The 26,660-nt window shown below is 37.1% G+C and overlaps 2 protein-coding genes across 2 annotated transcripts in view; one reads left to right on the top strand and one right to left on the bottom strand.

Annotated features, from left to right (window-relative positions):
- The first annotated feature begins 256 nt into the window (after window positions 1-256).
- cdk5 (cyclin dependent kinase 5) lies at window positions 257-5,332 on the top strand. Its single transcript, XM_026314153.1, has 12 exons — window positions 257-485; window positions 822-910; window positions 997-1,064; window positions 1,185-1,245; window positions 1,326-1,382; window positions 1,570-1,665; window positions 1,878-1,952; window positions 2,153-2,249; window positions 2,866-2,935; window positions 3,109-3,169; window positions 3,281-3,361; window positions 3,613-5,332. The coding sequence occupies exons 1-12, from the start codon at window positions 449-451 to the stop codon at window positions 3,697-3,699; spliced, it is 879 nt and encodes a 292-aa protein (XP_026169938.1). The 5' UTR covers window positions 257-448; the 3' UTR covers window positions 3,700-5,332.
- Window positions 5,333-6,990: 1,658 nt separating this feature from the next.
- asic1c (acid-sensing (proton-gated) ion channel 1c) overlaps window positions 6,991-26,660 on the bottom strand; it is a 76,404-nt gene continuing 56,734 nt past the window's right edge. Inside the window, exons 2-11 of the mRNA XM_026314151.1 lie at window positions 20,713-20,863; window positions 20,110-20,237; window positions 15,721-15,871; window positions 15,565-15,621; window positions 14,973-15,126; window positions 14,651-14,742; window positions 14,218-14,297; window positions 13,718-13,789; window positions 11,043-11,095; window positions 6,991-9,882 (exon numbers count right to left, since the gene is read on the bottom strand). Of these exons, the coding sequence (XP_026169936.1) occupies window positions 9,804-9,882; window positions 11,043-11,095; window positions 13,718-13,789; window positions 14,218-14,297; window positions 14,651-14,742; window positions 14,973-15,126; window positions 15,565-15,621; window positions 15,721-15,871; window positions 20,110-20,237; window positions 20,713-20,863 (1,017 nt within the window). The 3' untranslated portion in view covers window positions 6,991-9,803. The remainder of the gene's footprint in view (window positions 9,883-11,042; window positions 11,096-13,717; window positions 13,790-14,217; window positions 14,298-14,650; window positions 14,743-14,972; window positions 15,127-15,564; window positions 15,622-15,720; window positions 15,872-20,109; window positions 20,238-20,712; window positions 20,864-26,660) is intronic.

The following is a 26,660-nucleotide window of genomic DNA, read 5'->3' as shown; positions in this document are numbered from 1 at the left end:
TAGATTTGATTTAAAGCTATTTCAGATATTACATAGCCTAAACACAGCTCTTACAACTATTGCTTTTGAATGCAGTACTACTATCTTTGACCACAGTGTGGGTCAACTTCAAGACTGTCAGTGTGCTGCTGTATTTGGAAATTATTACTTTGGGCTAGTTTATTTTGCTTTCCTTTCACAAGCCCTTTGATGAAATACTTTCAAAGGACAGAAAATGGTCTCATCCAGCAGTGCTGCCTTTGTAATCTTTGGCCAACAGTGCTACAGTTCAGCTTTTGGCCTCTAGATGCCCCAAAATACAAGCTTGGCTGCGAACTGAGCATCAGCAGCAAGTGCAGATAGCTTTAAGCTAACGCTAGCTGTCATAACACTGTTAGCTAACCCCAGTTTGGGGCTTTAATCGGTCATTGGTTTGCTAGCTAGTTGAAGGCTGGCTTCACTGGCCAACATGCAGAAATATGAAAAGCTTGAAAAAATCGGAGAGGGTAAGTTTTGCACGCTTATGATAAAGTTAATATTAGCTATCTGGTTTGCTAAACAATGATAGCATCCTTGTAGTTGCGCGGCTAGCCTACGTTAGCTAGATTTTATTAATTAATTGACTGGTTAACCACGTAACTTACAAGGTTGTTTGTGCAGTATTTGCTCGCATATACTCGCGATAGCGATGAATAATGTGAGAGGATTTCTGTCTGTCACCGTTTAACCTTACGAAAATAACGCTAGCTAGGTAACGTTAGCCAGAGCGTTGGTTTTCCATTCATCAATACGCCAAATAACGCTAGGCACTGTGATTTAGCCTCACGTTATCTGCTCTACAGGTACGTATGGGACAGTTTTCAAGGCTAAAAACAGAGAAACCCACGAAATAGTGGCTTTGAAAAGGGTCCGGTTGGACGACGACGACGAGGTTTGTTTTCAGAATACAGTCGTTTTCATTTCGGTAGAAGCTATCAAATTGTTAGCAGCCGAGTGCTAATAGTTGTCATTTCGCAGGGGGTGCCAAGTTCTGCCCTGAGAGAAATCTGTCTTCTGAAGGAACTAAAGCATAAAAACATTGTCAGGTCGGTCTGCTACAGAGATTGAGTGGAATTGTTGTTTTGTGGGAATGACAGCTAGTGTCTCCCATAAAAGAATTTTTATGTAAACAAACAACCTAACTAATGCTGTTTTGTCTCCTTTAGACTACACGATGTTTTGCACAGTGATAAGAAGTTAACCCTGGTTTTTGAATACTGCGATCAGGTGAGACAGCATCATCTTAAACCTACATTATGTTAATGTATGTCTCCTAAGGCTAATTGGTTTTTTCTTATCATCTGTAGGATTTGAAGAAATACTTTGACAGCTGCAATGGGGATCTAGATCCTGAAACTGTGAAGGTAAGAGATAAACATAGTAGATAATCCACCAAGAAATTCTAACCAAGGGCAGTGCACCATTTTATATGTGTATTGTACACAGGCATGGTTCTTCAATTGATCTGTGATTGTCATCTGGATGTCGAATCTTTTCAAATTTAAATTACTTAAGCATTGACTTCTCTCTATACTATGTTTCCCTCTGCAGTCATTCATGTACCAGCTGTTGAAAGGCCTTGCTTTCTGTCACAGTCGAAATGTTCTTCACAGAGATCTGAAGCCACAGAATCTGCTCATCAACAGAGTGAGTGTTTAGCAGTATTTGGCATGCAATATTCATCACGTTGTGGACGAATAATTTGGCCTAGTCAGCAAACTGTTTTCAATATGTTTTATGGCTGTTCTGTCTAGATGGCTTGTTCTGGGTTTCACAATACGAGTCAGTGACCTGTAGATGCATTGTATAAGTGTATCTTTACATCATCTGGAAAGATTTAGTAACTTGTCTCTCTGTAGAACGGGGAGTTGAAGCTTGCTGACTTTGGACTGGCTCGCGCCTTTGGCATTCCTGTGAGGTGTTACTCAGCGGAGGTACGTTGTACACCATTAGCAAAACCGTTCATGATTTATTTTTTTCATTTCATGCATTTGTTTATAAAAATTCATGTCAGCACAAAAAAGTACCTATTTCTAACAGCAGCTATTACACTGAATACTTGGACAGTTATTTTAATTTTGAATTTGAAAATTGGTGGAATTGGTCTAATTATTACACTGGGATTTTTATGCAGGTGGTGACCTTGTGGTACCGGCCTCCTGATGTGCTGTTTGGTGCTAAACTTTATTCTACCTCAATTGACATGTGGTCAGCTGGATGCATATTTGCAGGTTTGATTTGTGGTTGTTCACACAAGTGAGAATATAAGTTGGTCTGTTACTTACTAATTTTGTTTTTCTACCTACTGTAGTCAGTCAGGATATGGCTCAAACTAATAATAATTTCTAATGAATCTATTGGGCCACAGGGCACATTAAATCACCACACTGCCTTAGCATTGCCATCTTGAAGATAGTCCAAAATGGACAGACACCATACTATTTATAGGTGTCTGAGTATACTTGAGAACATTATAAATATAATACTAGACAGTCAAAATTCAAATACATGATTACTTGTACAGTATATCCTGTGTGTGAAAGCTAAAAATTGGAACAGCTTTGCAGATGATATAAAATATTTTTAATCTAAAATCTTTAAAATAAAATTTTAAAAAAGGTTGAGTGGTAAATGCATTTAGTATTTTAGACTACTATGGAAATCATTTTTTGACTTGGAGTGTTTTTATCCTGTCATGCTTCATTTTAGTGTATAACATTATGTTTTTTGTTGTTTTGTGATCTATTGAATCTTTGTTTCGCTTGTTTAGACACAATAAAGCTGAATTTAAACAAGGCAGATATAATATTTTAATCATGCTTTACTTTGATATCATGTCCTTTTCAGAGCTGGCTAATGCTGGAAGGCCGTTATTTCCTGGCAACGATGTGGACGACCAGCTGAAAAGAATCTTCAGATATCTTTTTTTTTTTTTTTTTTGATGTCATGTTTGACAACATGGGTCCTAACCTTAAACAAATTGGTATTTATCACTGTGAGACCACATAGGTTTGTTCAGGCAGAACTAATGATCTACATAGTTGACATAGGGCCTCTTTTGCAAAAAAGTTTTCTTTAACTGCCGGGCACATTGTTGGGTACACCAACTGAAGAGCAGTGGCAGACAATGACAAAACTCCCTGATTATAAGGTAAATTATTGATGTAATTCATTTTGTAAAGTCAGTGGATAGATCCTACACTCTGTTTTACTGAATTCTTCATCTGATGTTTTTTTTATTCTGCCTTTTTTACACCTGTAGCCATATCCCATGTATCCAGCCACCACCTCACTGGTCAATGTTGTCCCCAAACTAAGTAGCACAGGACGGGATCTACTTCAGGTACTTCTCATTTTCTATTGGCTTATTGTTTCATTTGACAAAAACTTGGTCTATTACCATGTTTGGCTTTCTACATAATAAAAATATGTTTTAAGTACTTTAAATTTGTACTCTGAATTAGATCAATTAAATGGCTTCTTCAGTAAGTAGCAGTAAAATCACAGGCCGTTCATTGCCAGTATGCAGTTTTGCATGCAGGGAACATGATAATACTGTCCACTTATTAAAATGTTTCCTTTGATCCCACCCAGAACCTGTTGAAATGTAATCCTGTCCAGAGGATCTCTGCAGAGGAGGCCTTGCAGCACCCTTACTTTGCCGATTTCTGCCCTCCCTAAAAATTAAATTGCCTGTCACTGAACCTCAGCCGCCAGAATCAATCATCCTTCACTCTGTTGGGTCATTAGGACGGGTCCCAACATGGCAAATCCCTCACTGGTTTTCAAACAGTTCCCCTGCTATTCATTCTGTGGTGCCTCTATGTGGAACAAAGTCCTAGTGGCTCTGCAAGTATTTAGTTTTTTTTTGTTGTTGTTTAATTTGGTACACATACCCCTCTCAGTTAATTAGCACTAATGTCGGACTGTGCACTATGTTGCATTGAATAAATTTTATACCTGTGGAAATGGTTCTTAACAAGAAGCCTCTCTGATCCAAGAGAATTAAATTAACATGTCTCGTAGTTATTTCAGACTTTTAAATGATTGAATATGAATTGAAAAAAAAGGTCCTTTGATTCTGTGGTGATCTGTACCTAAAATTTAGTGTGCTAGCATGTGCTGCATCAGTTCTCTAAAATCTGGTAACTATATATCAGCCAATAGCCATTTTCTTAAATAATACAGAGCCTAAACAAACCTTTAATTATAGGGATTGCATAAACATGGTTATTAGAGACTTTTAGTTGGATAATTTGTTGTTGATAAATTGTTGAACTGTGTAATAGGAGATACTGTTTCTAAATGATCTCAAAAATTTCTTTTGACATTTCTGTATTGAGGTTTGTTTTTAATTACTGGCCATAGTGTACGCTAGTACCAGTACACCTGTGGTGACTTAAAAGTTGCTTCCACAGACTCCTGGGGCCTCCACTTCTACAAAGTCACTGTTTAAAAATATTGAATTGACAGTTTTATAATAACAAGTAATTGATTTCTTTGAAAACCTTAAAGGCTTAATTTATGTCCCCTTTCCTTTCCATTTTTGACTTATGTGTTAATTTTGGAACGCTGTATTTTACAGATTTGTAGTTTCCTTGGAAACAGCTGTCATTTGGTATTAATACCAGGGGTAAAAGTAATTTCTGGCCCAATTTAACCTGAGTAAGCATTAACACATTATTCATTTATTTTTCGGAAATATTTCTCCATAAAGTCTATATTGTATTGTATTGAGTTTTGTATTGTACACAAAACTCACAATTGATTTACTGTCTCTACTGTATTTTCCCTATAATTGGTACATATGCAGTAATTAAGACCAAATTACAGACTTCTTTCCTAGGAAATATCAGATGTGTTACTTATTTTAGACCAGAATAGATTTTACACTTCTGTCTTTGATGCTTCAGATATCAGTACTCCTTTTCCCGCTAACTATGGGAAGCAAGTTTATAATTTTTTTTCTCAGGCTTTTTATTTTCCATTTTATATTTGTCTTTTGCGCACTTTGTACCTGACTTTATTTTATAAGCATATAGTTATAAATATTAAATATGTTGAACACTGCACTGACAGCCAGGATTATAGCCGGTTATCATTTAATGGGCCTGTATCTGTATCTATATATATATGATAAGGCCTGTGGACCATTTGTGACACTTTTTTTTTTATTATTATATCGTCTTTGAGCTTTTTTGAAATGCTTTTGTAAGTTAGCTAGAAATAAGTTAATAAGTTAGAAAGCCCAAAAAAAAAAAAAAAATCCAGATAATCCGCTGATAATCTGTTGTTTCATATAATGATTGTTTTGCACCATTAGCTGTTTCCATTTTGGGTCCTTATTACACTAACATGGTTTACAGCTGGCAGTGTTACTTGAGATTGTTACAGCGCTAAGAATCACATAAACGCCCACATGACTTGTGTTTGAAGTAGCTGTCTCAATATGGAAAGGATTCATGTTGCTGATATAAGGCAAGGATGCATGTATTTATTAATGATGGAATGTTTGCTCATTTTTTGCATACATGAAATGTAGCACAACTTCTTTTGGTACAGAAACTCCTTTTGAATGATTTATGTTATTATGGGATCTATAGAATTTATCAGTTTTGTTTTTTTTTAGGATTTAAATGTTTGATGGTTGTGTGTATGGATTAAGTTATAATGAAAATAACAAAATCATTTGTGCGCAGTATTTCCTTATCTTGTGATGACAGGACATTTCAGACAAACATCTGTAAAGCTGTTCTATACAGCTTGAATTTTAATTTTGGATTTTTGCCCTTCGCTAGTATCATCACTTTTGTTGGTAGAACTTGAGACATATGTTGATTCTTTTGTGTATAATTCAGCCAATAAGACTCAGTATTCAGTAAAGTTTGCAGTTTGCTTATCTGTCAAAACTGATTTACATCTTCTTTTCAGTATAGAAAATAGATCTTTTACTGACAAGTAATCTGTGGTGTTTTTTTAAAAAAAGCACAAGATGCTCACTAAATCTCAAGGGACATCATGGTAAAATAAAGGTTTAATAATAGTAACAATACACTTCCAGCGTCATAAAATATTTGTAAATCAGATTTTTTTTTAAAAATGACAAACTAAGTTTTATCAAATCCACACCTGATGGACAGGTGCATTTTGAGTCTGGTGTCCAGTAAATTCAGAGCTGACAATTCAACTTTTTAATGTTTTAAATTGGGTACTGTTTACATTATGGATGTACCTTTATGCATCAAGCTATAGTGCTACTGGTGGTCAAGTGGCTTCATAGGCTACCTTTAAAGTTGCAATATCTAGGCTAATATTTAAAGGGAACCTATTAGCACACATTGCATATAATATTCATAAATATGTTATCAATAGTGGACAATCATCGGAAAACATCAACCGGTTTCTTAAATCATAGAATGAGCCTTTTTAGGCGACATAGAAGAAGGTTGCATTCTGCAATCTCACCAATAGTTGCTGCTAAATCTATCACATTTTACACACTGCTCCTTACAGTAAAAGATATGAAGCATATGATTATTTTATTGCTCTGAACAATCATCTATTGTTCATCAGGAATGAACTTTTAATCTTTAGTTCTCTGTGACTGTTATCATTTAGTGTCAATTTACACCCAAAATCTGTCAGCTTTGATTAAACTCTGACTTGTACAAAGCTTGGGTTGTCAATAGCACTAATGCGGGACAGTGGCCATAACAGATTGATTTATGACTGAGTACGTTACGCATAATTGAGTGAGTATTAACTATTTAATGTACATTTCAGAGGTAAAATCACATATCTACAATTAAATGCACACAGAGCATTTAGAGCCAGATGAAGCATGTCCAGTTCCCCAGATGTGTGTAGGAACTAGCTGCACTGCTTTTAGACTCCATAGAAATTGTTAGAAAGGTACTGCAGTTTTTCACATCTGTATGATAGCTTTTTTTTTTCTTTTTTTGTGTTTTTTTAAATATTGCTGGATCCCAAGCCTGATTTTGAGGAGGTTTTATCTCTTGTAAAGATCCAAGACATTGTACCACAGGATGTGGAGAACACAGTTCTGATTCATCTGGCTCCAGAAACACATTGTAGACACTACAAAGTGAATAGCATGGCTAATATTACATTAAGAGACCAGAGATAATAGGAGTACACAGTGGTCATGCAAGAAGGAAAATAGGTGATATGCTATAATTATTTACTGTAAAAATCTAAGTGTTTGGTGACAGAAATATATAGAATACTGTTTTTGACGTGGCCATAACTATTCAGTAAATATCAATTGTGTACTACCAAATTAGCACAAATAGTTCAGTAATAGTTTCCGCCAGTTCAGATACACTCTGCTGTTCTTTAACTGGTAGTAAGGCAGGGGGTGGGGAAAGAGGTAAAGACCTGGGACATTGTCACAAATCCCACATATCTCCAAAGTTTGCGATAAATGCTGGGTTGTTTTTATACTTTCTAACCTGACAACATGGCACATACACTCAGAATCATCATGGCAAAGCAGCATCTTCAGAACAGCATCGTTGTGTAACAGAAAATTGCATTTGTATCTATCTGGCTGATAATGGTTATTGTACAATTGCCATGTCATGTCAACACCTGTGTCGCAATTGGCAGCTTTTAGCAGGTTACATCAATTCCAGCTGTTGTGCAAAAAATTGAAAAATCCCAAACATATATATATATATATATATATATATATATATATATCATTAAATTTAACAGCAGTGGTATCTGATTCAGTGTATTTATTGCTTATGACACAATGACACTGCTTTGCTTTTCAGTTTCCTGAAAGGTAAAATTTCGATTTGGATACAGTCTCAACATGAGGTTACCTCAGGCTCCTTTTAGACAATGCTCTTTTCCTGATTATGCTGAAGCAATGATCACGCCATATCACCATGTGACAGTATGAGAAGTTAAAACTTGAATTATAAAAGGTAGTCACAACCATAGCTGTCCGGTCACTGGCTTTCAAGTGATGGCTGATCTCCAAAGGTTTGTGCTTCACATCAACAGTCATCTAATACACAGACAACACAGTAATAAAGCTATATTTTAATGAACACCACTGACTTGACTGGCATTATACTTCAAAGTTGCACAGTTTTAAAAAAACGGTTCTCTGGATTTTTAATAAATTATTTATAGTAAAGGGTATGGAAGTGTACCTACAAGTCTATAACTGTAGTGCAGAGTATAAATAACAATAAATATTAACAAAAAAGGAAGTAGACTGACACGAAGATAGGAAAAGTTGTGTACGTGGGTAAGATGGGTAAATATAGAGTTTATTATACTTGATCATTTATACATCACAAACTGTTATTTGTGACCTATTACATGTTCTGGAATAATAATAATAATATTAATAATTGGATACAATAGTAAAATTGTACAATGCATTTCTATTATAAAGTAACTGAAATGAATGGGGTTGAGGTGCACTGTGGTTTTGATGTTTTGAGGCAATTCTCTTGTATCTAATAAAGTCTATCAAGCTGTCTATCATGTTGTAATTGCCAGAAACAAAGACACTTACGGTTCACGGTTCCAAATTCCTTCTGGTGTAAGAACTGATGAAGAATATGTTTCACATGGGCAGTATAGGATTTCTTCATAGCATCTGATTGTGGCTATTTACAAATTTCAATCAAGTTTAGGAATGTCACCAACAAGCCTTTTAAAACTCTACTTATGTTCAATAGAGAATAGATTACTATCACAGGGAATTGTGCTAATGAACACCTTTAAGATACAATAATGGAAAAAACTGAATTAGAATGGCAGAAGAAAGCCTGGTCTGTTCTGATGAAACAAATGGAAACACGGGCCAACTAGCTAGTGTAGTTTTCTAACACCATAACAGCATTATCCTAAAAAATAGAAAACATTAATGACAAATAAAATATCAGATATATAAAGACATAGTACAATCAACAGCCTCTTCCTTTTTTTTTTTTTATCTTCACTGTGTAAAAAGTGACTAGAGTTAACAAAAACATCCAACTGAGTATCTCTTGTCATACTGGGGATCAAAAACTACATATATACACAAATAATTACATTCCTCTTCTGTTTTTAAATTGAATAAGCACAGTCGTCTAATTGATGAGACAATTCATAGTCTCATATTAGCAAAAGGCAACAATTAAACACTAGTCAGTGTTTTGATTCATGTACGAGCAGCTCTTTTAACCAACAGTCAGCTCACTGAAGCCGAGCAGTTTCCTAAAAAGGCTCTTCTGTTCTAACTTGTGACAGGTATAAGGTCACTCAGTATAGCACTGATTAGATGCTATTAACGCAACATTGAAACACTGCTATACATATCAATCCACACTACACTATTTTTTTTGTTTTGTTTTGATTGATATGCAGCAAAACTATCACAACAGTACTACGCAACCCATTTTAACAGAGATCAGAATCCCTTTTTTGGACACATTTATCTTCACTGATTGTATACTCTGAAGAGACTAGATAAGAAAAACAAATCCACAAAATGAAACATGGATAAATTAACACTATGCCTCGACATGGCAGTTAAACCTGAGTTCTGTTTTGGAAGTGGTTTTGTTTTCTGATGATAGTATTCTATTTCTATTCAGGCATTGATAAACTCTACTATACATTTCTGAGTTACACACTCAAACCTATTTCTGTTAAATACATGAATTATTTCACAGTTTGCTGTCAGGTCCCTAGATGTGCCACCTGGCCCTCAACCCCTACTTTATGTTGTCAACAAGCAAACTCCTCAAAGTTGCCTAAAGTCGGGTGACGAGGTAACATGTTCGGCGTGAATCCGAGACTGTCCGAGTGACTCCGGAGGGTGTCACAGGTGCTCTGCAAAACAGAGGGGAGGGAAGGAGGGAAGACGAATTCAACCGGGTTAAGGGAAGGGTGATGAAGGGAGTGATGATGACAGTGGAGAAAAGAAATGAGCCACAGGTAAAATGAAAGTGACAGGGACGATTATGGAGGGACGTGGAAAATTAAAAAATAAATCGTATGACAAGGACAAATTGAACCATAACAGAAAAACAGGAGAGACATGGTTGGTAATGCATCAGACACGAGGACAGGATATATATTGGAGTATAATGACAGAAACATATGTAGACAATGATGACGTAATAAATACAACAGATTTGGAGGTTCCAATATCAGCCACATTGCATATGTTTCACAGGTAGTGAGAAGTTTAAAGGGAATTGAGGGAAGGTGGGGAAAGATGAATGAAAGGAGGGAGAGGAGAAACAAAAGAGAAGATTTTTAGTCCTCCTCTCACACTAGCATGTTAAATTTCTAAAGATGTGGAAGTTGAAACATCCAAATATGTCTGCATTTCCCTGTATGCTCAAAGGTGCTTACTAAGTAGATAACTGCTGATACATGGATAACAACCTCAGTAGTCCCATTGGTAAAAATAGCTATTCCAGCAGACAAAAACCATTTATATTTTGTGCAAACTCACTGCATGCAGACCTGTGATAACATCACAAAGTAATGCATCTAGTGATGTTATCTGGCACGAGCCTCAAACGCATTGCCTCTAAATGGACCTCTGTTCTGCAGGGAAGCAAATAGATCTCATGTGGTTCAGCTTTTTGTACAGTTCAATAAATATGTAATCTGTTGTCACAGGAGTACTATGCTTTATCCTATGGGAGAGAGCATAATTATTTAGTGGAAGGAGAAAGTTTTGCATAGTACAGAGTAAAACCTTTACGAGAAACCAACCAACTCATGTCTCCTGTTAAGCCAATAAATATAGATTCGCAACAAACTAACTAACCTGTCTTGACATGGTGGTAGATTTTGAAATGCTCATTGCAGTTGGATAATCACCCCTTTATTCAATGACTGTCTGCTAACTCCAACCAAATCATTTGTAGCCACTGATAAATGAGATGGTTTCAAGGATGGTGCTGAGATGGTCTCAAGTATGTATGAAAGAGGGGACAGCATGGGAGGGAGCATCTATTATCAATGGGGTGTGCTACCTGGGGGCATGATTAGGCGTGACACCAGGGCTGGTTGGGTTCTCTGGAAACTCCTGGAATAGACATGATGAAAAGAAATATGGGTGAGGGTGACTGAAATGAAAATAAAGCACAATGCAAATGATTTTAGTTAAACTTATGAAGGAATACTGGAAGAGATTGTTTTCCCTCAGTATATCATTAAAATACTGAAGGAAACTGGCTGTTCAAATTCGGATTTGATGTTTTTTTTTTTTTTTAATATACAGGAAAAACACATGGCAATCATCCAAAAATTTAGATGATCATTGAAGAGAATGAAGATCAAATCAAAATAGAGTCTAATAAACAACTAAATACATTACTTCATTTAAAGGTTGTTTAGGGGAAACTGTGACAATGGACTAGTTGAAAAACAGTTGAATATGAGAGAAGTAAGGAGGATGGTTTTCAGTAAGCAGGTGAACATATGACATGAATGGGGAAGAATACAATACATATCACACTGTATAACACTCCAGTAAGAGCATGACATACTATATATATCAGTCCACTAAATAAATGCTTCTTCTACTGTCACTTTACAAAATGAAGCAGACTGACTAAACCTCTGTCATAACTGTGTTGACTTAAATGACCATGAGTTCATTTCTACAAATGAGAAGAAACAACTTCTTTCAATGTTTTCTTCCACATCAGGTATCAAACCATATTGTGAACTTGAGGCGACCGAGCATGCAAGAGAACAATCCTCATGCAGACACAAATCCAGAACTTTTTCACTGATTTAACAACCAACTGGGGACAGCCTATTTTGCATGCTGTCTTTTTGCTTGTGCTGAAAAAGTCTGCGGCTTGTGTGGCACACACACACAAACAAAGCTTAAATGTCCAATATTCTGCCAAGAAGGCTGAATGCAAACTGGTAGATATGGTATACTCAGGAACAAAAACAAATGTCTGTGCCCAACAAAATTCTGCATAAATGCTTTTGGTTAGGATGGCACCGAAAAAGAGGATTTGTTTTTGCTTTCTGCCCTCAGTGAGATGGATTAGTGGCTTCTAACTGTCATTTGGACTAGAGACATGACCACTGGTTGCCATGCATTACAAAGAGATTAAACAGAAACTGAAATTCAAATGAAGTGCTATTTAAAGGTTCAATGTGTAATATATAGAGCAGGCTATTAGCAGAAATGGAATATAAGATTTATAAATATGCTGTCATTAGTAAACACTGGAAAATACCAACCAATGCATTTTCTTAATCTCAAAATGAGCCTTTTTTTTTTAAATGTATATAGGGAGCAGGTCTCCTTTCATAGAGGCAGCCATGTTGTGTCGCCATGTCTCTACAGTAGCCGAGAAGGGGCAAAGCAAACACTGGCTCTAGACAGGGAATCGTATTTTGTTTTAAAAGTGACGGCTACCATACACTCCTTCAGACTGGTGTGATGGGAGGGTGGTATGCTGCAATTACTATTTATTATTATTATTCAGTCTTAGATACTAATTTGGTGTCCTGGTCTACATGCATATTGCAATTTTACAATCTGTTTTTACTGAAAGCACTGAGAATTTTATTTAAAATAACTTACTTTTGTGTGAGACATTACAGGAATTCCACTGCTACAAATAACTCTACTACTGGAGTAGCAAAATCTGCCTTTCTATCTTTTGGAAAAGGTCTGACTCAGCAGTAGGCCCTTTGTGCTGATTACTCATCTTAAGAAGGTGCATTTAAGTTATTAATCATTTCTTAACTGTTCTATATAAAGCTTACATAACAGTTTGCAGAGGCAGTAAAGGCACCTCTGAAGGCAGTGTGTTAAACCACTGGGGTCGACAAAACTCTGTGATTTAAGAGCAGGACAGGCATACCTCACATTAATCCAGTTTCCATTTTGAAGGTTAAACAGGTTGTATTGCCTTGAGAGGTTTCGAAGAGTTGATCATGAAATGCTCACAAAATCTCCAGAGCTCTCAAACTTCTTCTGCTCAATCTTCTTCTCTCACACGAATCTCTTCTGCATTTCCTCTAATCATACTGACATGAAGTGGAAAAGCCCAAGTACGATAACAGCTTTCCTGCTCTAAGTGAACTCTAATTACATGATTGAGGGTGACACAGAGAAACTACTGTCGATTGTGTAAATACTGAAAAGTGGGCTGGTGTGTGGGATTGACTAAAATTAGTACTGTAACCTCACATCATAATAGCAGTACATGAGTCATGAATAAACAGTTAACTGAAAGCAGGTCTGGCACTTCACTTCTCTTTGACCATGCACTGAGGTTTAAGGGCACTCAAGTACCACAACACATGAAAAACCACATTAAAAAAAAGCTTGGAAAAAGAGGCTCACAAAGGCAGTTTGTTTTTGTATATATTCATCTAAATTCAATCTGTAAAACTACTTCACATTATTGTCAACATAGGAAATCATTTGTGGTGCTTCTTTATATTCATCGGATAAATAAAGAGTACTATATTTATATGTATTATTAATGATTATGTTTTCAGGAACAACACACATTCTGCAAAATGAATTATGACATAATATGGTGTGGCTGTGCTTTCTCTCTGGTGCTGTTCATTAAAAGCATTTCAAGTGTGAGCAGACATTTCATTGTTATTCCTGAGCTCTAATACACAACAAATATTTATTTCATTCAATTAGAGAGAATAAAATTACCAGATTGTCGCTCTGACAACGCTGTGGTCGTTTCTTGCGCATGAAGTAACCCAAAACCTTATCCTTAAAAACCTAAATCCAAAACAAAATTAAGAAATTAGAAGTTGAAATACAATGTGGACTTTTATATTCAAATGAAACATTCTGAGTACAACAACGTTCAAGTGTAGACTGTGTATAATTAGGCTACAACAAAGTTGTGTGACATTACATCAGCGTACCAGCTTCATATTTGCACACTAAATATGAAGCTGTGGTTAGCAGTGGAGTAGCATAGCTTAGGATAAAGACTGGAAACAGGAGCAAAGAGCAAGCAAACAAAACACACCAGACCTTTCTAATTAACTGTCTGCTGGCCTCTCGCTTACCTCAAGAAACTGAATATGCATATTTCTCAACATGTCAAGCTGCTCCTGTGATAATTTGCTTTTCTATGCTGTACTTTACTACTACTTTTGATAGTTGTTCATATTCTAATTATTTAAAGGTCGTCATTTTACCTCATACAGGTAGTCAAATATCTCCAGAATTGTTAAGACACTGGCTCCAATAAACAGCCCCATCTGACCTCCAATGTCACCTAGAAAAAGAAAGATTAATCGATATTGGCAGGTACAGTAATTGAACAATGGTGCATGAAACCATTCACCGCGCTGTCACTTCTAATTCAGTATCTCTGAGTAATCTGAGCAATATCTTCAAAAGTGTCCATCCAGCCCCAAGTTGTCATCAGCCCCAACCTGGCTGCCCTTGCAAGAGCATCAGATTATGAAAATGTGTTCAGCCTGTTTCACATGTTCAAAGAAGAAAACTCAAAGCACCAGGCGTGACCACACAATGTGGAAAGAGCAGCGGGGGACTGCTGAAAGTGCTGATTCTGAGGTCAAACACATTGTCCCTGTCACACTGAACCCCAAACTGCAAGAATCTTACCAAGAAGCCCTGCAATTTCATAGGCCTTCTTCTGCTCTATCTTCTCGTAATTTAGCGCTTCGAAGAAGATATCCAAGACCAATATATTTTCTCTGGAAAGAAGACAGACAAGAGCACGCCCGACAGATGTCATTTGTGAAGGGATTACACTACACCAAATGATATCTCACATTTCCTCTGCAACTATCTTTCATTATTGTTACATTGAAGGTGAACGATGGAGACTCAGGTCATGCTATGCCATAGTACAGTACATCCATCAACAGACAAACAGAAAAGAGGCCATTATCTGAGTAACTGACTGCCACCAAATAATACTTACCCAATATATTGTTCAGTTTTGTTGAATTTCTTAGCCAGATATTTAGCAGATGCCTTACTGGGGATCTTAACCATGGACAGCTCCTTGCCATACCGAGTCATGTTGCAGGGGGTCTGACAGACACAGTACTTGTTGTCTTTCTCTACCAAAAAGTCTGTGGATGATCAAAGTCATTTGAAATGTTGTGATCACTGCGAAGAATCAAACAAACCTGCATACTGAGGCTCTCAGTTTCTGATAAAAATATCTCTGCACACAATAAAAAACTACATTTGCTGCCATCGTTCACTTTCCATGAAAGCAAATAATGACTGAAGCTATAATTTAGAGGAGTGTGTGTGGGGGGGAGCTCTGTGGGATTTATTTGATATTAGTGAAGCATAGACACATCACAAATCCTACTAATGGAATTTTTAAACAATGACTTTAGTGCTCGTCTTTAGCATTGTCTGAGATTAAAGCAATTTTAAGTTAAAGCTAAGAAAATGTTACCTTAAAGGCTGGGATAGTCTCACAGTGCTGCTGAACACTTGGTTGAATTCAATGCAAATCTATTACGCCAATATTTCATATTTATGGTGTGTGGGCTCACCTAAAGCTGGATCAGCACAATCTTTGTATTGTTCAGGTGTGCAAACTGTTGAGGTTCCTGAAATATCGTATAAGTGAAAACATTTACATATTAAATATGAAATTGCTACACAAGGATGCAACATTTTTGATCGGTCACATCACTGTGAATTCATACCCGGCATGTGAACCATCCTGCAGTTGCAATTCTCCAGCAGGTACCGGGTTTCACAGTCAATGCGGCAGGCGGTGATGCTGTATGTGGAGAAGTATTCAGAGTCGTAGGCAGTAGATTTGCAATCTCCCCAAGGCGGAGGGAGGTACTGAAGCTGAAAGAGCAAGCAGCATGTTTCCCTTCAGTATATCAGCACAAAGGATTACAAGGTATAACACAATGCAAGCTCAATACGGCAGCAGCGCAAAAAGGACAACAAGCTGATTAAACCCAACACAAACATTTCAAATAAAATGCAGAAGCATTTGAAATAAAAATGTGCACAGAGACGATACAGCACAAAATGTCCAGTCAGAAAAACATGATTGACCACGTATAGAAGCAAGCAGATATCATGCAGAACATTACTGATGCAGGTCTAGTCACCAGTGGGAATCAGAGTACCATGGGAATAGAGGCAGGCTTAACAGAAATCTGTAAAAATATCACGCAGGACACCACAATCACTGGACAAATTTTACAATCCCTGGAAATGAAAAAAATCAACATTTACAGCATTAAAGTTAGCAATTAATAAATTTAGCAGACATTTTATAGAGCTTGACATCCTATTTTATTGTAATTAGTATTTAATGAAAATAACTCCTAAGAAATAAATTACTTTCTAGAAGCTTACTGAAGTGGTCTTATTGTTGATTAACTATTTATATGTTCTTAATCTATGCCTAGCAGAGCTTATTATAAAGCCCGTACTGCATAAACATGTGAATTTTAAAATAACATAGAAATGTAGTGTATAGCCAGTTCATGGGCTCATTAGACAAAATGAAATCCACTAGTGAGGAATATTTAACACCTGAATTTTAAACGTTTGGTTCACACTAAACATTAGACCCATGGTGCTTGTCTTCTAGCTGCATCAACGTGCCCTGTGTGTGTGCAGTCTGTTTAGAGCACTCTTTTCAACTCTTTTTTATAAACACATGATATTTAACCACCACCAAGACCTTCAGTCCCCTTTAAGTCTTGTTGACAGCAATTTATGCTAAAAAATGCCTACACCCAGTTTCACTATAAAGATGAACCAATTATTTACGAGGGTCACCGATGCTTGTTTAGGCATTTGAGCATATAGTTACTAATTGCAGTTGGAGCTAGCCAGCAATCACTGCCAAAGGCTTCTTAATGACAAATTTTACAAATAAATGACGCTGCTATCGTCACTTTAAGGTTTCCTGATCACCACCATCCCCTAACCAGCCTAACTCTGACAGTCTAATGGTCAATAGGAAGTGGCAGGGATAGAGTAAAATTAACTGAGGAAGTGGACTTAAACTGGCAAACATGATTAAGCCTTTATTGAACTCCATTTCTAGTCCACAGACTCTCATAACTGGAGTTGCACTGGAGATAAAATCCTAGTGCAATAAATGCTAGACTTCAAACTGATGCCAGAGTCGTCATGGGTAATATAATCTAATGAATCACATTGCCTGGTCCCTCCAGATTTTATTAAGGAGCAGCCCAGTGGATCACCCCAATGTCAAATAAAAGCAAAAAAAAAAAAAAAATGATAGAACTGTGCATGTCATGTGCATGCTGAAAAACAGCTCTAATGAAGACTCAAATTAATAGATTAAAGATAAAATGAAACTCATTAGTGGATTTTTCTACTAATCTATTACACACAGAAGACAATGACAAAAAGGACAGCCTGCAGATGTTGCATTTTGTTGCTTCAGCCACACAGAGGAAAGGGAGTGGATCCATTCCCAAGGGGGTGGGGGTGGGGAGTGACCAGCACATGAAAGTGTGGAACTGGATGAGGGGTGTGTAGCTATTGGACAATACAGTTTTTTTTGTGGCATGCCTAAAGGCCAGACAATCATACACTACCCTCTGCTCTTGAGTGGAAACAAATGTTTGGAAGCCAGGGGCGACCCCAAAACCCAGCTCTTGGATGAAAGGAGGCTCTGAATGAGAATGAAGTTGTACCTTTACGCCGGCCTCATAGGACGTCTCATCTAGGGCAAGGGTTGAGGGAATATAGCCCACATCATTATCAAAATAAAAGCGGAGCAATATCAAAAGATGGGACAGAAAGTGGTTAAGCCCTCCGGCCACAAAGCCTGTTGTCACTACAACAACAAAACATCTAGAGCTCCTAAGAAAACTCTTGAAAACTCTGCAGCATCTTTGCACTGGTGGGTTGTCCTTCAGCCATTCTTATCTTAGATTAACTCGAGCTTGAGTGAAGACGCAGGTCTTTTTCAACCATTGTATAACTCTAGTCCAGAATTTGGTGGTGTAGACTTTATGCCTCTCCAGGCTGAAGAGTCACAGCCTCCTATTAAAAATGAAATTCCTGTGACAGAAACTTTACAAATGAAGTCTTAGTCTTGAATTTATAAGTGCTTCATGCAGCTGTCTATTACACTGTATGTCATCATACTTGTTGGAGACTGACTGAAATTAATGCCAGCCAGACGTTAATGGCAGTCTAATTAATTCACCACATATTTTAGGTCATAAACATGTCTTTTAGCTGTCACTGGTGTGGACGTTTGTGTCATGATTATAAATGACAATCTATGCACTTTTCCTTTCCAGAGCAACATTTTTGAAGGTGATTAATAAACCAGATTCATTTTTTTGGAGATGGCTGAATGATGATTCACTTTTTTCAACAGCTGTAGATAAAAATTAAATCTTTGTGGTGTCCAAGTGTCTTTTAAAGTAGACCAAAACTCTGCCTCAATCATCCCATGTTATTCTGCTGAAACAAAGGCTGAACGATTTTATTTGATCATTTATCTCATGCTCATGAAGTAACCAAGACCATTCATTCTAGGAGCAAAATCATTTTAATTAGGCTTGGTTAATTATTAAAGTAATAAATTTGATTTACTGCTTGAAACTCCATTACTTAGACTTCACTAGAACTGATTATATGTTAGAAATTTTAATGAGCCTGCAGCACAATACAAAAATACACTTGATCTCAAAGGTAATCATTGCAAAAAAGATAAAATCCTTTGCGACACAGGCGCCATTTTGTGACTTACAATGAGGGTTTTCCTTTTTGTTAGGCTATTTCCCTATTCTGTTTCCTTTTAGAAATAAAAGACTGTTTGGCTCATGTGTTGTTCTAGCATAGACAAAAGAGATGACATTTGAATTTGTTGTCTTGGCAACATCACATAACTGCTGTACAGTTTCATTAGATTTGGATGGGAAATCCATGAGAGCTGAGTGTTATGACCTTGCACACAGGCTTTCCAATCAATTCAGGCTTAACTATAGTTTATTACTTTTCATCCTTCACTGATGGCAGTGAAGGCAGTGAAAAGATAGTTGAGCACTAAGAGCTAATTTTCCACAGTCAACAAACCTGCCACAGGCCTTTACTGATTCCCCTGATATGGTGTGCTAAAACACTGATTTTACTGTGCCCCTAAATCATAATTCATTTTAAAATGTCTTCAAAATAGCCGTGGGTCATCTTTCTCATCTAATAATGCATCCTGTAAGTGCTTCTGGAAGAGGAAAATAAACAATTTTATACCAATATGATGACAGGTGCAGCAGGCAGTTCAATTCAACATCAAAACATGAGAGTAATTTTAATATTGTTTCCTAAAGCTAATAGTCTTGAGAGGAGGGTGTTCACAGGTCAGGTATTTATATTAAGAACAGTTAAGACACTCTAATTTTGGCTGACTGCTGTTGCCAAGTGATCATTTCAGCATATCTGTGAGAAAAAAAAAAAAAACATTCATAATGTTTAATATTACTTTAACGATTTCTTTAAAGGAGGTTTATTATATATATAATTATACATGTTCAAAAACTCAAAGTGAGGTTTAATTTTTATTAATTAGTGTTGTCAAAGCCTGCCGGCCATTGCTGTATGGATTCTTCCCAACAGTTTCTCTGCTTTCTTCTTGAAAGAACCATTAGAAACACTTTCACAGCATTCAAATAGCTGAATTCATTTTTTTTTAAAACTAGGCTAAAAGTAGAAAAGACTCAATATGGCAAATAAAACAAACAATCTGTGCTCCCAGATATTTTGCATTCTGTGCAGTCTGATGTTCTTTTGGCTCTCTATACTTATATGCTGGCATCAAATCATTACTTGGTTGCACTCTAGCAACATTTCTTACCTGATAGTTCTTATATTTCATTTATTATACCCAGACTCTCTGGGAGTTATATAACATCCTAACTGTACATTTCCCACCCAAGGTTAAACAAACATGTGATTTTGCTCCAGGGTCGGTGACACAGAAGTAATGCGAACCGGCTGGTGAGGATTTGGGAACAAACACAGAATGAAGCAGAGCTGAAAAGGCTGAGGTGTTGTAGAGGAGGAGGCTAAACATTAGGTACCAGTTGCTGCTGACATGACACAAAAGTTTGAAAACCAGGGGCCACACCAAATCCCAGTTGGTCAATGAAGGGTGGCTCATCCTGGCTGTGGATCTGAACCTTGATGCCTGCTTCGTAGGAGGTTTCATCTGTGGATACAGAAAGTGTAACAAAATGTACAGTCGCCTATGGAGGCCCGCTTTGTGGCTCTTTAGTCTTCCACTAGCAGTGAGACTGAGTTGTATATTGAAATGCAGAGCTCAAATATTAGGAAACGTATTTGCAACCAAAGTCTTATTTCATGTGGTTTAGTTTCTTGTCCACCATAATGAGGAAGCTATATGTCAGTGAGTGTCAGTTTAGTAGAGCTGCAAAAACACATCAAGATATTGTGCTATCAGCTGAGTAGTACGTCAGTTCTTTGTAGTGCACTAGACTGCAAAGTCTCAGTAGTAAAGTGAGAAATCTTGTGGTTTGTTACCTACATAAAGTGTTATATCTATATGCCATAGAGATGACAAGGCTAGAAAGGTAGTTGGGATTTCCAGGTTAACCTGACAAAATAAAAAGCTTTCCGCACAAAAGTTACCATGAGTCAGAATGGTGCTTTAATGATCCACTAACCTGTCTCTCCCCAAACAGGCAAGTATTCATCCTGCTGAATATCCAACATGATCTCCAAGCCGTTCCCCATGCCACCTTTTAACGTGGTCAGCAAAGGGTTGCCATCTAATCCAGAGTTGAAAGTGTAGCATTTTCCGTAGCGTGTGTAAATCTGCGAAAACAAAAAGCACAGAAGAAATAGGAGTGTAAATAAGCCAAGCTCTTGACACGGTGCTGTGGTAAATTGTCTAGCAGCACGAGATGTATTACACCTCAGCCTGTAATTGCACAGGACATGTAATCATTGCAGAGGTTTTGTGATTATCAGAAAGCAGTACCGTCTTTTAACAGGCACCTGGCTCTGATTCGACGAATTAATGAGCCTTCCTTAGCAGCAACAGCGGCTATCAATCTCTACCCAATTTCACTCCAAATTTCCCCTGAGAAATTTGGAGTGTACTATTTTTCCATCGTTAAATAAGAAACAACTGATATTAGGACACTGATATTGGCACAATTTTATGTTTGAAAGTATGTATGTATAAATATATGTATATTATATATTGTATATTATGTGTGTGTGTGTGTGTGTCTTGACGAGATGAAACCTATGGCAGTGAAGTGTTGTGGTATTTAAAGTTTGATGTGCAATAACTACAGTGGGTTTGCTCAGACCAAATATCTTTCTGATTTAATGAATTCATTTGGCTTCAGTTATTTATTTTCAGCTTTTGCTTCAGTGCCCATAGTTAACAGATTGACACATTTTTTTCTGTTTTATGGATATCCCCCATGATTGGAAAATTCTCTGTCTTCTGCCAAACAAGAACAAACAAATCATGATACACATGATTAGAAATGCTCACATTTAAATTAAACTCAAGGTAGAATCTGGATAAAGGCTAACAAAATGAAATTCTGAATACTGCTTAAGGGGTTGAATGAATTAAAAATAAGTATCAGTTTGAGATACAACTCTCAGAACTGAGGTTACGCAACACTCGGAGGAGCTAGGATATCAATTTCTAATGCATTTCAAAACCCCGGCTAAGAACAAAGGTCATATTTGTTTGATACAATAAAATGTTTTGACCTAGACACAGTCCCATGTAAGATTAGCAATACCAGATATGCAAAAATATCTGCTGGTTTGTGTTCCTAGCAAATAACTATATATTTAAAAGTGTGACTGCGTCACAACAACTGTGATAAAATACATCCTAAATATCTGGAATCAGAGAACAGCCACACAGATTTAAATCTTATACACACCCAACAATAAAATTATGAAATGTAGTGATTACTGAATATTTATTGTTAATATAAATGAATATGATTCAATTTAAATCATCCTCAATTTAATTTGATAAGCATCTGTCTGAATTTACAGAATATAATTTGAATTCTCCTTTCCATTCAGTCATTTCAAGCTACTACACTGAGCCATACTTGTAACATAAATGTTCACTGTTTTCCAAATATCCTGACTTGGCAAACAACAGGATGACACACACACACATACTGTAGCACTTTGACAACATTTGTGGATATTAAGATGATGTGTTTGCTGGCTTGCTCAACAATTTGGCTCCCTATTCCCGTTCACCCTGCTAAACATGTCATGCCAGAAGGAAAAGCAATGCATCTAATGGTAATTTTTCATCATAAACTTTGAATATCCAGCGTGGGTGAGGTTGTGGAAAGAGGTTTGCTGGCAAAAACCCAACCAGCATGGCAAAGCTGATCAAGAGATCAGATTCAGTGTTCCATGTTCAGACTCAGACTTCTAAGCAGCTCAGACAGATGACAGAATTTTGGTCCTTTCCCATCGCTGGCTATATAATGAGGTCTGCAAAGCAGAAACCATCTAACTGGTGACTGAACAGTTACTGTTACATTTAAATTTAGAAAAATCAATAGCTTTTTTTTTTTAGCCACATCACAGCCACACTGTGTGTTACTTAAGATATGTGCAGACAACACAGATTAAATCCCAGTTATCACTTCAATCTGGCCATTGTTTTACAGTTAGTGGTGGCTCTCGCTCTACAAGTGATTCAATGCCAGTCATGACTTACTGTTTTAAATTTACAAGCGTGTCCCCCAGGTTGAATTTCTCTTTCAGTGCTATAGAAATAAATTGCATTGTCAGCATGCATACTTCTTACCGCAGAAATCGCCCCATTTATGGTAGTCTTGAAAAAGAATATTTTCTGTTGACGTTATATGCTGCTGGTTTGTCTTAAAAGGATTTAGTTGGTAATTTTACCATCCTAAAGAGAGCAACATCATCCACTTCCTCTATGCAGCATTCAAACTGTATAATGGACTTGCATCTGGTGTTTTAAATAGGAAACTCAGCTGCTTTTTTGAGGCATGAACATACGTATACCCCACATGCCCACCAGCTGTTTAATTAGAGAAGCTACAATTTTAATTTGGACTGGCTTGTAACGTTTGAATTATTAATTCTCCGACTTTTCTTTCTTTTCTCCGACTTTTCTTTATATTATCACAGAATATAAAGAAAAATGTTAAAGCAGCTGACAACTCAAGAATTTACTGGCATTAATATAACTGCTATAACTGTTTCAGAATCTGTAAACACTGAAGTCATTGATAATGAACTGTTTCTCCACCACAATGTTACAGTAACATTGTGTTTGTTTCCTTGAGTGACTTTTTGAAGACATCAAGTTTAATAAAGCAGAAAAACTGTCATGTTTGAGAGGAAATAAAACAGGACAGGATTGTTTGCAGCTTTGTAACACCTAAAAATACCCAGTTAGTATTGCTGCTGGAGGGAGCATCATTAAATGCTTACATGAATTATTAATACAACCTTGTAAACAACATTCACATCCACACCTGACAAACACCATCTTTCTTTCTCTACATACAGTGCTGAAGTTTTTGTAGGTACATGTTTCCCCACGAAACCTGCATTCCAGCAGCATGTCCTCCAGCTGGTGACCGAGGCGTCCCATCATCTCAGTGGTGTTGATGTGGTAATCAGGGGGCGGGGTGTAGTTGTTGAAGTCCAAAAGGCTCAGGAGACCTTGTTTGTGGCTGTCCCTAAGGATGGACAGGCTCCTTTCTATGACTGTGTGATTAGGGTACATGAGGTCCATCCAGTAGCCGCTGTGGTACAGGTCATGCTTGGTCAAAGTGGATACGCGGAAAACATTTTTATTGCAGAGCGTAACAGCTGGAAAGGACATGTTGTGAGCCCAAACCATGTAGATCTTCGTGACAGCAGGATAAGACATCAGGTAGAGGATTCGATTCCAAGACCAGGTGATGAGAAGACTGCCACACACAAAAAAGGCCATGATCCAGACGACTCTCTGTGGTTTTGACTTGTCTGGAGAGAAGACAAACTTCAAACCATGGATCTTGGTTTTCATTATAAAATCCACTGTGATCTCTTTCCATGATGCCTTCAGCGAACTGGACTCTGCATTTTGGAGAGTCGCCTCCTGGGCATCAATGTGTTTGTGTGGCCCCAGGGAAATTGATTCGGATGTGGATGCTTTAACCATAATGTGAAGGCAGTGACTTCTTTACAAAATGCAATATTTTATTAGCTCAGTCTAGACTAGCCCACACAAAGTGGCTTTCTCCACAAGCATCTCCAGGTTGATGTTTTAGAAATTCCAGGTAGCAGCAACTAGACTCCTGATATGCAGCTGTCCTGCTGTTCAAGCTTGAAAATTCTTTGCCGTGAAGATATAAACAAAGGAACTGGGCTCCTTGGGGGAGGTAAAATTGATTTACATAATGGTTTCTTTATGAGAATAACAGCTGAATCACTCCATTAACAAAAACCATCAAGCGTAACCATCACCAATCCTTCATCAATAGATAAATGGACGTGATAATTGCAGATGTACGCAACGGCTTCACTCCCAGAGGCAATCACTTTGAAAATCCAGAGAGGCTTACCCCTGTTGCTCAAATCTTTCAGTCCCCCATCTCCCTCTCCAGTGCCAGACAATACTTGCAGATTTCGGTGGTTTCTGTCTTTGTGTAGTGGCTGCCCAGAACTCAACTCCTCCCTTTTTCCACAGATTGAAGAGATGCTTTGAGCCTATTGACTTGCAGTCTGCAGAAAGGAATATAAAGCTTGTTGCCCCCCTACACTCTCTCTACAGTCGAATGGAGAATGAGGTGGAGCCAGTGGATGAAACAGTTTTCCTCCGGTGATGAAGTAGACCTCCAATGGTAAAGAGAGGTGGGAGGAAGATATCAATCCAAAAAGGAAATAATCACGAAAAAATGAAAAATTGTACAACAGAAAAAAATTACAAAGGAAAGAGGGAAATTAATTAAATTATTTCAATCTGTTAATACTGAGGAATCTTAAGCTCTCTCGTGGATCACTATTTTTTATAATTCATAACTGAAGGGAGACAGCTAGAGAAAAAAAAAAACACACCAAAATCCTCTTCAGAATATGTAAGAAATAAAGCACATTTCTGGTTCTTCCTTTCTGCTGCATGCAGATGTGGCTGTGGCTGATATTAAAGGTGCCTTGCTCTGTTTATGAGAGACTATCAGAAGATTCTGCTTGGCTCAGCGTCATACTGAGACTTTTTCTTTTTTGTTTTTCATTATGTTAGTTGAAATAATTTCAGTCTGTAATGTGAGTATTGGCTGAGTAACCTGATCACAGCTTTGGTGATCTACGGTTGTAAAAAATGGTTTTGAAAAGTACAAATTCTTTTATGACTGGATTCAGCTCAGTTTGACTATAACTGATGAAAATGATTAATGAGCATTTCAGGTTCTGAATCTCACTGAATGGAGTGATTAAGAAATGTCACGAGATGCCAGGACTAATCAATAACACAAATCTGAATTAATGACTTGATTATGTTGTAGTGTCTCTCATTTAAACACCATGATGTCATCTAATTTAAGCAAACATGATAAGAAATGACATTAATATGAGCAGTTCCATACATTGTAGAGTAAACTTGTTGCCTTGTTTAGAGGGAGACAAGACTGATGTGATAGCTTAGTATAGACTGGAAGCAAAGCAAAACAGCTAGCATGGCTCTGCCATTCTTAAAAAGAATGTAGGTGGAAAGTGGATTAATACATATCATAAATGCTTGCTAGTCGCAGCTTCTGCTGTCCAAAATCCATCAAGCCAAAAATCACCACTAATTTATCTGTGAATCCTTTTGTATTTAGTTTTCTATGCTTGTATGATTTTGTTTAAACAAAACCAATAATAAAGTGAAATTCTGACTGAATAGAAGTGAAAGCATGATCAGAAGATGCTTAGATTGCTACAAGACATTGTATGCCATTTTGACAGCTGTAGGAAGGGGTTGGTAATCTCACGTGAACTTTTTCAAGACCACACTGTCATTCAGTATTGGAGGATTAATGGTTAAGATCAAAAGGTCAAACTGTAGACTTGGATAAATTATACTCTGGGAGTCCTCTGTTTCTATAACTGTTCCATGTTATTTAACTAAGATTCAAAACCTAATGCAATATGCTGTAAAGATCATTTCAAAACATTTCAGTTTCTATTTCCAGTCAAATTCATTTGAATCAAATTGAATAATTCATAGCAAAGACAGAGTGTACCACTATGCAGAACACTGTGTGGCAAATTTGTGGCAGGAACATTCAGATAACATTAATGAATGTTGTATGCCAAATAATAAAACAAAGCAAAAAGTAACAGCTTTAGTAATATGATAATACTTATTTTACCTCTGTGTGTTTTTAGAGTTTTCAAGCACCAAAACAACTAAATGAATTGCCTGAATCCAGCTCCCCTTGTGGGTACTGTATGTCATGCCTGCACCACACACATTTTTTTTCTGGCTTCAAGACAAGACAAATGCCTGCTGTTCCTTTCCCTCACCTTTTTATTCTTTCCCCTTTTAATCTTATTTTGTATTAATTCAAAACAACAAAATAGGGTTTAAATAGTAAAACTCTATAAG

This window comes from Mastacembelus armatus, chromosome 17, assembly GCF_900324485.2.
Source record: "Mastacembelus armatus chromosome 17, fMasArm1.2, whole genome shotgun sequence".
Lineage (NCBI taxonomy): Eukaryota > Metazoa > Chordata > Actinopteri > Synbranchiformes > Mastacembelidae > Mastacembelus > Mastacembelus armatus.
The sequence above is the reverse complement of the archived record's forward strand: the minus strand, read 5'-3'. Positions and strand labels throughout refer to the sequence as shown.

Bases quoted from the DNA above. Each gene is read 5' to 3' on its own strand.
- cdk5 (XM_026314153.1), top strand. From the start codon at position 449: ATGCAGAAATATGAAAAGCTTGAAAAAATCGGAGAGG. The intron at 2,936-3,108 runs ATATCTTTTTTT...ACTGCCGGGCAC, and splicing joins CAGCTGAAAAGAATCTTCAG to ATTGTTGGGTACACCAACTG. The intron at 3,170-3,280 runs GTAAATTATTGA...TTACACCTGTAG, and splicing joins CAAAACTCCCTGATTATAAG to CCATATCCCATGTATCCAGC.